Raw genomic sequence first — 13,619 nt, 5'->3', positions numbered from 1 at the left:
GAAAATGGGAATGGGGAAGGGCCACGGTGAAATGGGGAAATACCGCCCCGCCAACCTTGGAATGGGGCAGTATTTCTCCATTCCACCATGGCAGACTCGTTACAACACCGGTACCAACCATGGTGCTAATAGCGCCATGGTTTAGCGCCGGGGTTGTAATGAGGGCCAGTGCTTGTGTGAGGTGCGGAATCCCAGTTGGAGCAAGGCGGAGTACCCTATGACTTAGAGGTCTTGCATTGAGGCCTATGCGTAGGAATTTTGGTGTCCAATGAGTGGTGAATTCCCAGTTATACCAATGGTGGATGGATTGTCTCTGCATTGTTGGGCGGCTGCAAGACCATTGAAAGCTGGTTTCTTGCAGCAGGTGCCCCAAGATCCTGTGTGAGGGGGGGACACTGGAAATCACTATTGAGAGACTGGAAGCTGCATACTGGATACACTGGAAGCAAGAGGCACTGAGAGGACCAGGCAGGGAATTCAGGCTTTTCAACAGTTCAGACGCAATAGCAGTGTGACATCGGGAACGTCTACTGAAAAACACTCTGAGGCAACCAGAGTTGAATGTGCACAGCTGGCCACCAAAGAAGCTATACTTGTAATATTGCAAGAAATCAAGACCCTCATTTCAGATATTCAGTCTTCCATAGCAGGTTTGAAAAGAAGAATAGACGAACTGGAAAATAAGTTTGAAGGACTGGAGAATAACCAATTCAATGCAGATATGATGTAAATGAGATTCAACACAGGTCTACTGGACCTGGAAACAAAAGAGGTGGAGGTATTGTTGAAAGTGGATGATCTGGAAAACAGAGAGAGAATAAATAATTTGTGGATACTGGGGCTGAAGGAGAAAAAAGTTAAAGAGATTGTTAATGCCTTATTTGAAGAAGTGGGTGGTAAGGACATACATGATTGATGGAGCGCACAGAGGAGGAGTGAGCCATAGTGGAGGGCTTAGGACAGTAGTGGCCAAGTATCATTACTATGCAGATAAAGCAGAGGTGCTCTCCAAGGCTAAGTGGCATAAAGAGTTTTTCTTTCAAGGAGACCTTTTGAGAATATATCAAGATTTGTCCAGGCTTACCCTTAATAGCAGAATAGAATGATGGCAGCTCACGCTGGAGCTGACAGCCAGAGAGATTGGATATTATTGATGGGAGTATACCTCATATTCATATTTGAATATGGTAAGGAGAACCTTTGGATACATCGGGGACGAGGTTTCAAATGTGCTCAAACATCTGGTAGACACTACGGCGGAAGGAGGTGAGCCAGATAACGCTGAGGCCCTACTGAAGAGGAGAGTTCCACTGAGAAGACCCACACCAAAGAAAAGAGCGCATGAGGGCAAAACACTTTTGAGGTTGGAGATGCCATCCCCAAGAACTGAGCATGTTTCTACATAGTTCTTATACACTTTCAGGTATTTACAACAATGCATACGAACAGTAGGGAAAAAGGTAACTTCAGAGGAACTCTTGTGAACTGTTTGTAGAGGTGCATAAGTGTTTACGGCAGAGAGTTGTGAGCTGATCCTAATGGGCCAGATCAAAATGGGCATCTCATGTTACAATAGTTTTTTGTTACTTCAAGTTTGTATGTTGTCAGAGGGTGGGTTTTTTGGGGAGAGGGGATGGGTGTAAGAAGGGAATTGATTGGTTTGTGATGACAGTGAACTACTAGATATATCGAGTGGGGAGAAGTTTGCCAAAAAGCCTAATTAGCTAATTGCGCTTTCCAAATAGTCTCTTGTGCACATGTGTTGTGCTAAAAAAACACATGCTCTACCGCATTGGTTGTTGCATGTGTTAGCTGTCATCCAAATGAAAAATGAACATTAATTTTAATAGGTTTTCTCTGGATGAACAGGTGCAGGTTGGAATTGTAAAAACAATGAAGAATTTTTCTTCAGCGATGTTCTCTCTGAAGGTGGTTACAGGAAAGACCCCTGAATACTTAGACAGGGGGTCCTTAATCCGAACGAGCATAACCTGTGTAGTTCATGTTGTGCACTAGGTATGGTCGTTCTCTAGCCGACCGGTTTCTGTGGAACAAATTAGTGGGCCACATTCATCAGGGCTTCGCAGGGCATCTGGGTATGTGCCTGCTGGTAATCACATCTGTATCTCTTCAAAAACACTCCCTGTAGAGGTGACAAGGAGGGAGGGGAGAGAGATTGGGCACAGGTAAACATCTAGTGCTATATCTAAGGATTGTCTCGAAACACTACATTAGTATATAACGAGGGGAGAAGGCTTACCCGCTCCGTGTGGTCTGGTAACTTAACACGGTGGGTGAGACGGCCAGTGAACATACAGTAATGAAACAGACTTTCATACCTTTTCGGTGACCAGTGCCCTCCAGGTATAATGTGGCTGGCCGATGTCTCTGCACCAGCGACGCGCGTTGCCTGACTCTGCGATGGCTGCCGCCTCCTTCCGATGGGGCGGCCATGTTAGAACCAGGCGCGCGCGCGGCACACAATGGAAATAAAAACAGTCTGCGAACGCCGCCCGCTGAGAAACACATCTCTCGCGCGCGGTCCGTTACGCGAACAGAGACGAACGCTCCAAGGTAAGCGACCACCCCTCGCAGCTTGCCTGGGACTGCCACTCTCCTCCACCCACTCCCTCCCCTCGAACGTGGTGTCCTTGACTCAGACACGCGACTCATTGTGTAGACTTAGGACGTCCTCTTGTGTATGTTTGCTAAACCATCAGTGACCACGCAGCGCGTGTCGCTGTAGACAGGATACACACTCAATTTGGTTAAAATAGATAGCAATTATCATGCTACCTGTTGCTTTTCCGAAACGATGCACTTAGGCATCATTATTGACAGTATTCATTGTCTTTTAGCCCAACAGGTTCCGGGCCGTCTCACCCACCGTGTTAAGTTACCAGACCACACGGAGCGGGTAAGCCTTCTCCCCTCGTTATATACTAATGTAGTGTTTCGAGACAATCCTTAGATATAGCACTAGATGTTTACCTGTGCCCAATCTCTATCCCCTCCCTCCTTGTCACCTCTACAGGGAGTGTTTTTGAAGAGATACAGATGTGATTACCAGCAGGCACATACCCAGATGCCCTGCGAAGCCCTGATGAATGTGGCCCACTAATTTGTTCCACAGAAACCGGTCGGCTAGAGAACGACCATACCTAGTGCACAACATGAACTACACAGGTTATGCTCGTTCGGATTAAGGACCCCCTGTCTAAGTATTCAGGGGTCTTTCCTGTAACCACCTTCAGAGAGAACATCGCTGAAGAAAAATTCTTCATTGTTTTTACAATTCCAACCTGCACCTGTTCATCCAGAGAAAACCTATTAAAATTAATGTTCATTTTTCATTTGGATGACAGCTAACACATGCAACAACCAATGCGGTAGAGCATGTGTTTTTTAGCACAACACATGTGCACAAGAGACTATTTGGAAAGCGCAATTAGCTAATTAGGCTTTTTGGCAAATTTCTCCCCACTCGATATAACTGTGTCCTCCCCAGTGTGATAACAGTTTTGGGCAATACACAGTTGAGATACCCATAAGTAGTCCCCTTTGACTTTGTTGTGTGAACTACTAGAGCCAGCTGGAAGACTAAATGTCGCTCTGAGTGAACTGAACAGGGTATTGCATGATGCCACGAGAGGAAGGGGCAGGCATGCAAAAATTGCATATCAAAGTTGGCACCCTAAATGTGAAAGGGTTGAATTCTCAGTCTAAGCGGTCCCTGATAGCTAGGGAATTTAGAAATATGGGTTTGATATTTTATTATTGCAAGAAGACGGGAAGAGCGATGAATCATAGGTGCCCAAGTGGGTCAGGCTTACTGGTCCGAGGGTTGCATGAGAAAGGGCAGGGTGGGGATTGTATTCCACAGGACTTTAATGCTCTAAGTTTCGGAAGTGGTCCAGGACATAGATGGTCGAATGCTCATAGTACAAGGGAAGTTAGGGGACAAATAGGATATCTTATGAGACACTAATTCTACTGAAGGGTTCGGGAGGTATGGGATTTCCGTCTGAATCTGGGATGTTACTTTTGAGCCTGCCTCCAAAATGAGAGCTTTAGTTGCTCACCTAAGAACCGATGGGGTTAAGCAATGGGTTCATCTGGAAAACCATTGGATGAGACCAGTCATGGTGGGGCACTGACTATGGGGAGCATACAAAAAAAATCATTTAGCATTCCTAAACCATCAATTAAACATGCAGTGATACAGATCTCATTTATAATTTCACAGAGCATCGTCACGCTCTTATATCTATGGTAGCCCCTCGATCCTGTTGTACCCTAAAAAACGCTTGATGTACGCTGTAGCTATAATCACAAAATATGTCGACACACTGCATTTCGGCCCTTTAGTTGCAGAGTAACAATACTGCCCATACATCTACTTTTCACAATGTCCTTCATCGGGATAAACCAAGTACAGTACAACAAATGTACTGTGCTGGCTTGGATAGGCCATCTGTATTGACTTCATATATACCATCTAGTGCCCTTGCTTTTAGGTTTTCATGTTTTTCTATGTGGGGTACATTTTACATCCAAGGGTGTCAAATTTGCTTTTACCCTAATTTCTTTAGTGCCTACATAGGTTCATCTTACTGATTCTGTGTTATTCTCATGTATTTCCCAGAGAAGAGTGACATGTGAATGTTTGCCAGCATAGTCTACTGTTCGCATCCTTATGGTTTGTAGTGCCTGATTCTGCAGAAAAGCTAGAGTGATTAAAACACAGGTATTTACCCTTGAGCTTAAATTATTTTGCAGAATCACAAAACAAAGCGGATGCCCAGTTCATCACTGAAACATGGCTAGCACCCTCCTCCTCCCAAACTTCAGTAACACTTTTTTCAGGTGGAATCTGCACCGTGCGCCACATGGTCACCACATTCAACTGCCACTGACAAATGTTTTGCTACAGTTGTCAAAACCATCCAGGACAACACTGACAACGCCAACAACCCAGATGCCAACCACATCAACTCCCATTCAAAACACCCGGAGTGGAACTCATTCCTAGCACTGAATGAAGACAAACTTACTGCCACAATAAGGATCTTGATAAGCACACACATGTTTCGGCCTGGCCTCATCATTGTCCAGCATCTTACTATATGTTTGAAATTATCTTCATTGAGCCACTTCACTTCCATGAATAATTTTGTGGTGGCCATCTTGTCCAGGTTTTCCTTCTAACTTACGTAATGAATTTGTGGTGGACATCTTGGTCAAGTGTTTCTGCTAAAAGTCCTCTCCAGGAACATAATCAAATTAACATAAAGATGTATTCAAAGCCAACAATATTTCAACCACCACTAACATAATGAATCATACTTATATTTCATCACCCCTTTATAAAAGTATCCAAAATCAAAAATAGATCTAAAGGAGTGCTGTGAGGACATTTTATGAGTTAGAGGACAAATGAGACTTATCGAATCCTCTAATTATTATTGTAAATCATGTGCACGAGTGATAATCAAGAGTAAGATTAATGAAGAACTAAATTGACAAAGAATGGTGTGCAGGGTGAAACAAATGAGGATTACTTTTTTGTCTCGTTAAATTTCAACATTTTACTAAGAAAATGAAAAAATATTCATTTTGTCAATGGCAATGCAAACCGGGATGTCGGAGACTCATCTCAAAAGTTACCCAAGTCAAGTAGATGTTGTTCTACAGAGCTCTACTGCCAACCTGCTCATCTTACCACTCTCACGCACTGCCTGCGGGCCACCCCCTGCACTGGGATCTGTATCTGTACCCATACAGCCCTCCCCTTTTCTTACTGCACTTTCAGACCTACACAGCCTGCTGCCATAAACCCAGCACTTGCCACTTGCTGGCTGCACTCCCATTGTTTGTTGCCTTTTTATTTATTATTTTATTATTATTTTTGTTATTTTTTCCTTCTCGTTCCGCACTCTCCTTTTGTTCCCCCTTCCATGCACTTCTCCCCCTTCTCCCTCTACCCTGCACTTGCACGTTCTCAATGTCACTGGGCCTAGTAAGATCATTGTTTTTGTTCTCCCCTGTTCCCTTTTCCCTCCCTGGTCGCGCTCTGAAACACTTGTGTATGAGCGCGATAGAAATAAAATATCCATCAATCAATTCTAAGGCCCCATCTTGTGTGCCGAATCATCAGACTCCTGCCCATGCTTTCAGTTGGTGGTAAATTGAGGGGGGGGGACTTGTTAGGGGCATGGCCTAAGTATGAGTGCTTAGACCAAGCCCCCAAAAAGAGCCCCCCGCAGCCCTTGCATTCAAGGAGCTGTGGTTAATGTGGTTAATGAAATGCAAGCGGGCGTTGCTGACCCTCCCAGGCAACCCTTTGACCACACTGCTCCTTGAATGTAATTGGCTGCCTGCTGCGTTATGTCTCTTTATTCAGACACAGGAGGAGGGCTGGATTGGCCAGCCTCTCCTTTTGTTTCTGAGTGAAGAGCTAGCACGCAGTGAATGCCCTTTAACCAAGCACAGTTAATGGGCTTCCTGCTGCTTGTTAGCTCTTTACTCAGAAACAAAAGGAGCGGCTGGCCACCCCATCCCTCCTCCTGTTTCTGAATAGTCATCACACAGCAGGTTTAGCCGAAGCACTGCTCGGTTAGAGGGCAGACTTCAGGTGTCAGCATTTCAGATAAGAAAAAAGAAAAGGCATCCTTTCATTTTTTCTAATTCAAAATGCTGACATCTGCAGGCAGCCGTGTAACCATTCAGCGCTCAGCTAAACGACTGCCTGAGAGGTCAGCGTGGCTAGGGCTAGTCGGGATGAGCCCTGGCAGGGCCCCAGCTCGGGAGCCCATCTCAAAGACTGTCGGGGCATGGCCCCGTCCCACTTAAAGCTCTGCCCCTACCTCAATTTCCGCCTCATCGTTTCATACCATGAGAGCATTGTTATGCTCACCTGATCTCTATGGAGGCATTGGGGCATGTTTGCAGCCCCCCTGAACTTGAATCACCCCCTTCAGGCCACTCCCTCAGTACAAAATCTGTGAGCGGTGGTACCTGGTGATACTGCTCCTGCGTGGTGATAAGAGTGTGTAAGTGTGCCAATCTGCGATTGTTGTACCACTTGAAACGTTCACCCCAAAGTACGGTTTCTGTGAGCATACGATGGCCCATGAAGCTCACCTGAAGCGACTAGTTCCGTTACTGATCACTGATAAGGATTAGTCCAGTCCAGCTGTGACTATGCTTCTCCTTATGATTGGTAAATCTTTCTTGAGCTCTTGTGATGCTGTTTGTTCTCTTTAATGTCTTTATATATTGCTCCTATTTATTCCCGCAATAATGTCTCTCTTCTGTTTTCTTCCTTTAGATGGAAATGCGGCCTCAATGCAGCTGTGAGACGCGAGACGTGGCCGGTTGGAAGATGGATGCTACTGCAATGTTCGACAGCAGGTAAGTGATGGGTTAAGGAAAAGCGCAAAGTATGGTGAAGCGCAACCTTAAACTGACTGTTTTTTCGATGTCTAACCTTGTCTTCTGTTTTTCCTTGCAGATGCTGCTGTCAACTATGGATTGTGTTGTGCTGCGGTGCCAAGGTGAAGATTTCAGCTTGCCGGAAAGTGTAAAGATGAATACTTGGTTTGCCGAAGAGATTTACAGGTAAGAACAGCTTCCCCCAGTTGGTAAGTATGCTGGCAGAAAGCAGGATGTCCAGGAAGCAGGATCTTCAAAGTAAGTCTGACCTCAGGCGACAGTGAGCGTTACGCTGCTTGCAAGTGCAGAATAACACGAAGCATCTGTCTTGAGGATCGGGGCAGCTTATATAGCTGAGATAGTGGGCACGCCCATTAGGGCCGGCTTACCAGCCAAACCCTGCCATTCCTAGAAAGTAAGCATGTGCGAAGGCAATCCATTAGCAGCCACACCCAAGAATACACTTGGTGCTGCTTAATGGATGGAATGTTCAAGGTTAATGTATCCTGCTTAATGGATGGAATGTTGACGGTTAATGCTTCTGAAGTGCTATATCCATAATAAAAGCCTTTTGGTGTTAAATGGATGTTCTTGTTTGCTTTTATTCATGAGCCTGTCGCCAAAGGCGCCAGGACAGTGTCCACCCAGGTCTCCTGTGCATGCAACCCCTGCATGCCTGTGCCCCTGACTTCATGAGCATGACAGCATTGAGTCCCAAACATGAGCGTTAGAAGAGAATTGGGAACTGCTAGGGGGCAGAGCTGCTTAGGTGAATTAAGAAATCGATGGGTTACAGGGTTAGGTGGGAAGGGCAAAACTTGGCCCTCCAGAATTGCTTTAATTACGTTCCCCGAGTCAAAATAGATTTCAGTTTGGCTGGAACTGCTATGAAGCCTTTGGGAGGTTTTCCTTTTGCAAGCACATGGTGCTGCCCCAGAGGGGCACAGGCAGGAAAAAGGAAGTGCGGCCATATACCATGGCCCCTCTATATGGTACCTGTGCAGGGGGAGCGGCCTCTTTGCATGTCCACTACCCGGCATCGGGATCAGTGTTGTCACACCCAACCCACCCTAACATGTAATTTTCTTTGCAAGTTATCTAATCAGTGTGTTTTTTGTCACAGGCAGTAGGTAACTCAGGCAATTGAGCAGTGCCTAAACTAACCTCCTCCCCTTTAGCCTAGCACAGCGGGTGGGGGGGGTACACAGTATAAAGAGGAGGGGCACCCTCGTGGTCGTCAGCTTACAGCTTGGGCTGGCGGAAATGGAAAGCATAACAGCACTCCCTGCAGCCCATCAGCGGCGCCGGCCAAGGTGTGTTGCCCAGACCGAGGCTCTGGGAAGTTCAGGGAGTGCTGGCCTAAGTATGCTGGAAAGGAAAGCATAAGAGAAAGAGAGCGGACTGTAAATAAAGGAAGGAACAGAGAAAGGTGTAATCGGAAAGGTGCTGCCTATCATCTGGGATTGTAATAATGTGATAGTGTGAAATGTTTATAAGTAAACTACGGCCTTGTTATGCCACAAATGAGGAAAACTGGTCTGGCCTCAGTTGTTTAGCCGACGGGCTGGGGCTAAAAACAGGATTTATGTGTCTTGACAGGTGGGGGGGCAAGCAGGACCCCACTGCCCGTTTTAAACAAAGACATTCTAGAAAAAGTGCAGGGGAGGTTCCATTTATGTTTTCCTTTCATTCTCCGGATACATGAACCGATCAGCTATCTCCAATTGCGGGATGAAACGCTTGCTGCCAGCCAGCATTCTTAGCGAGCCGAGTGCTCCACGCACGGGCTCGGACTAACCTATAGGGCATTGGGGCAATGCCCGAACAAAAAACGGAAAATGCTACTGTATTCCCCAGTCCACCCTGCCCTTGCACCCGCCCCAGAAACGGAACAAGTGGTCCGCTCAGCACCTCCAGTTCCATGACAGTTTGCAGCGTTTAATTATTTTTTACTTAATGTGTACACCCTTTTTATGACCTTGGGGTTGACCCCGGCATACTGACTGAAATATTACCCTGAATATTACCCACAACGATGGGCTGGATAGGGCAGTAATAGCTTCGGGGACTGGTTAATGTACCACAATGCTACTGTAAAATCTTCTCTTGTTCCTGCGCACATGCTCTTGGGGGGGAATCGGGGATGGGGGTCTGGTAATGAGCCTAAAGTGGTCCAGGCGCAGTTGTGTTTATGGGAGCTGTACGTGTGCTCAGCCATGAGTCGGCAGAAATGGAGTGGAGGAAATGCCAAAAGAATACATTGGTCCAAGGAATGGGCTATTTGTTTGGCCATTAATGTTCGGACCAGGCTTTTAAGTAGCCAATAGATGCATAATGTGCTGAAAATGAGGGTGATGACGGAGAAAAATGGAGGAGGCGTCTGGATAACCTGGGCAGGGTCCTCCTCCCTCCCCCCTGAGTAAGGGGGATGGTTGTGGCAAGCGCACCAAATACAAGAAAAAGCCTGTGAAGTGTGACAAAGAGTCTAGAGGCATATTAGCCGACGGGCGTCCTGCTGCCGGAGTATCCAGCCCCAAGCAGAAGGATGCCCGCCCACCGCACCGGTGGACTTGTTTTCATTTTCCATCCACCCATCCTGCATAAGGAACAGCGGTATGGCAAGGCTTAGCCGTTGACGTCGCAGGACGGCAAGGCGGTGTTTTGGCGACCAGTGGCAAGATAGACTCCGAATGAGCCATGGGAAAGCCGGAAGGGTCTTCGCTCTTCTCAGGACCAGCGCCTCTTGGGGGCCTAAGCGGTGGGGGCGTCTGGTGGTAGCAATGAGGGCTCAGCTTCCCCCGAATAAACAGCACTCCCCGAGCCCAGGAACACCCGCAGGGGCAGGCGGGGCTCAGACATGAAGGGTTGGGGGGAGTTTGGCCTACTGTGGACTTTGTCCGGAAAAGGGGGGAGCAGGTTTTTGGACACGGAGCAGTCGCTGCACCTTCAGAATATTTTCACAAAGTTGTTTCCAGTGTTTTGAATTTATTATGTTGTGAAAATAAATCTGCAGCCTTTTTAATGCCAAAATGAAGACATGTCTCATTCTGCACCTTACTGGGTGGGAAAGGAAAGGGGCAAAGAGAATGAGCAAGTGTGATGGTACAAAGATGGACAAATGTCCAGGTTATGTGTGTCTCCACTTATGAGGAATACAAGAATACTTAGAAAATGTGTCTCTTAAACGAGAGGTTTAATGCCTCTCCAACCCCCCCCCCCCCATATGTTTTACCTTTGATGTAATCATCTATTGCACCTTGGAGAACAGTAATATGCTATATGTAAATATGCACTCAGAATCAATCCTAAAATAGACTCATGTTGCGAGCTGGGGAGCCATTTTGTGATGAATATTGACCATGTTGCGGCAAATGCTACAAAGTAACAATAACAGGTAGAGGTCAGGAATCCTGACATTGTTCATCTGAGGCTATGTTGTCCTGTCTGAAGCTGGACATGGGAAAATATCACCACTGCGATACACAGTGGACAATATAAATCAAAATCACATTTCTACCGAGAGGCCAAGCTCGCACTCTCTTTCGCCCACTGGAACAAGGCCATTGCTATAAACACATTGTACGTGAAATTGGGTGAAATGGAACAAACCCTCGAACCAAGAAGTCTGAGGTTCCCGGCGTTTAGTCGCCTCTTGCATTAGGTGAGGTTCATCAGGCTGTCACAATGTTAGTACTGCGAGTAAGGTCTCGGAGCAGGACGATTAGGCGCGCCCAGTTCGGCGCGGGCCGATTCGGCGCAGGAGACAATTTGGCGCGCCCAGTTCGGCGCTGCGACATTTGGGCGCGGGGATGTTTTTTTTGGGGGGGGGGGGGGGGGGGGGGGGGGGGGGGGGGGAATTGTCATTGTTTTGCGTCGTTCAGTATTTTTTATTGTGAATTGCCCAAAAAAAAATAATACAGCATTTGATATGATAGTTTATTTATATAGCGCCATGAAACACATTGTGTATAGGCGCTATATAAATAAACTATCATATCATATCAAATGCTTTATTATTATTTTTTTCCTTAGACTGTTCAATCATGGGAGTTAAATGTGTAACTTTTGCTGCCTCAGGCACAAGGCCAGTTTGGTCTTGTGGATAAGTTCCAAGCCTCGCAATCTTGCAGGCCATGGTTCGTGACTGGGCTAAAGCTTTTAATTTTATTCTATTTGCAAAATATCACATTATTTTTTTTTTCAAATAGAATAACATTAAAAGCCTTATCCCAGCCACGAACCATGGCCTGCAAGATTGTGAGGCTTGGAACTTAACCACAAGACCGAACTGGCCTTGTGCCTGAGGCAGCAAAAGTTGCATATTTAACTCGCATAATTGAACATTCAAATAAACAAAAATAGTAATAAAGCATTTGGGAAAATCACAATAAAAAATACACTTGACCAGTCACTTGACCCCAAATTATTTTCAAATGCAACAAGTTGTCAGGCACAGTTCCTGTCAACGTGCTGCATTTGAAAATAATTATGCTTTTAAATTTGGCGTGAGGGAGTTTAGATGTGGCTGCAATGTCAGCCACGTCCAAACGTCCCTCGCGCCAAATCGGCGGCGCCAGAAAGGCTCCCGCGCCGAAATGGGCGCGGCGAACTGGCCGCTGCGGCCAACTGGCCGCGACGAACCGGCCCGAAGCGAAACGGCCGCGCCAAAAGGGGGTGTACCCTAAGGTCTGTAGTCCTCACGAGTTTATTGAGCTCTTGTGACACCCAGTGGCCAGAGATGTGAACAGCTTCCCCATTTCCTATGTGTAATTTACCAATCTATTTTTCATGGCCTTCCAATGAAAGGTCTACATGCAAAGAGAGCTCACCAGCGGAAAACACCAAAATCAAGTCTGGTTGCCAAAAGGCACATAAAGTCAGCCATATGCGCGGGGTCTGGACTTGCCGGTGGTAGCTCCCAAAGAACCGAAAGGTAGGGTGACCAGATTTAAAAAGTAAAAAACCGGAAAACCGGGACAGGGCAACTGACATAAACGTAGGACTAACCCTTGAAAGTGGCTGTCTAGGCACCACTCTTCAGTAGCGGTTGGAGAAGAAGGGGGTTTAAGTGTTACTGTTCAAATAAACCCATATAATTAATTTATCACAAACTAACACTATCTTAAGTTATATAATGCAGCATTTCTTCTGTGGGATATTGTGCATTCCTGCCTGACAGCTATGAGGACCTACTACCAAAAAACCGGGACCAGTGCATAGCTCTCAACTCACACGCTTTTGGCGGATGTCACCCGCCTTGTAAAGAGTGGACTCACCCGCCAAGCCTCCTGCAGGCCCATTCATTTCAATGGGCCTCTCACCCGTCAAAAACAAAATCGGGTGTTTTCACCCGCTTTTGCGACTCAAATGGTTGAGAGCTATGCCACTGCAGTTTCAAGTGGTAACATAATCTTGAGAAAGGGGGACAGAGCACCAACAACCGGGACGTCTGGTCACCCTACCGAAGGGCGAGTATAACTCTCATGGCTTAATGCTACACCAACTATCCAATGGTACTCACAAGCGACGCCAGGATGGATCCGCCCACCCAAGGGCTGAACCGACGCTCCATGGTGCTGTTGCTGGCGATCAACTTCAAGCGCATGCTCTAGGGGAATAAGACAAGGACGTCAGTCACGGATCATTTCACACAGTGCAAACAAAACATGGCGACGATCACATATGACATGGCTTTAATGTGGGTCCATTTGCTGTGATGAGATTCGGAATCTGTGATTGGCTAGCCAGACCCCCAGATACCTGAACACAGGGTCACTGAAAGTTGAGCGACCAACTAGGATCCGGTATGGGGTCAATTAAAGAGCTCTTGGATGGCAGAGTTAATTCTCTGTTCGGATTGACTCCGACAGGATAGGTGCTACCGGGGTGCATAAATAAGCTAACCACAGGGCTTTAAGTGGACCGGGGCGGAACCCTGGCAGGCTCAGAAATATGGTTCTGAGGCAGGGCTCTACCAAGTCCAACTAATGCCCCCTCGCAGCCCCGGCTGCTGGAGGCCTGAGGCTCTCACTCATGTGCTAGAAATTAAGGCTTCAGAAAAAAATGCCTTTTATCTATAATGGTAACGCTGGTACCTGCAACGCATCTCTTTAATCAAGAGAAGGCCCGTGGGCGGTTGCCACCATTACAGAAGAAAAGGGGAGGCTCCAAGAAGCCAAGGCTTC

The 13,619-nt window shown here is 46.7% G+C and overlaps 1 protein-coding gene across 2 annotated transcripts in view; it reads right to left on the bottom strand.

The window, feature by feature from the left end:
* Nucleotides 1-13,619, bottom strand: part of ACTL6B (actin like 6B) — a 545,030-nt gene that overhangs the window by 84,268 nt on the left and 447,143 nt on the right. For both annotated transcript variants that reach the window (XM_069644827.1, XM_069644836.1), the window contains one exon: nucleotides 12,956-13,042. In XM_069644827.1, the coding sequence (XP_069500928.1) occupies nucleotides 12,956-13,042 (87 nt within the window). The remainder of the gene's footprint in view (nucleotides 1-12,955; nucleotides 13,043-13,619) is intronic.

The sequence above is a fragment of the Ambystoma mexicanum genome, chromosome 1p, assembly GCF_040938575.1.
Source record: "Ambystoma mexicanum isolate Mex_15411 chromosome 1p, UKY_AmexF1_1, whole genome shotgun sequence".
NCBI lineage: Eukaryota > Metazoa > Chordata > Amphibia > Caudata > Ambystomatidae > Ambystoma > Ambystoma mexicanum.
Note: the sequence above shows the minus strand (reverse complement) of the source record. Positions and strands in the feature narration are given on the sequence as shown.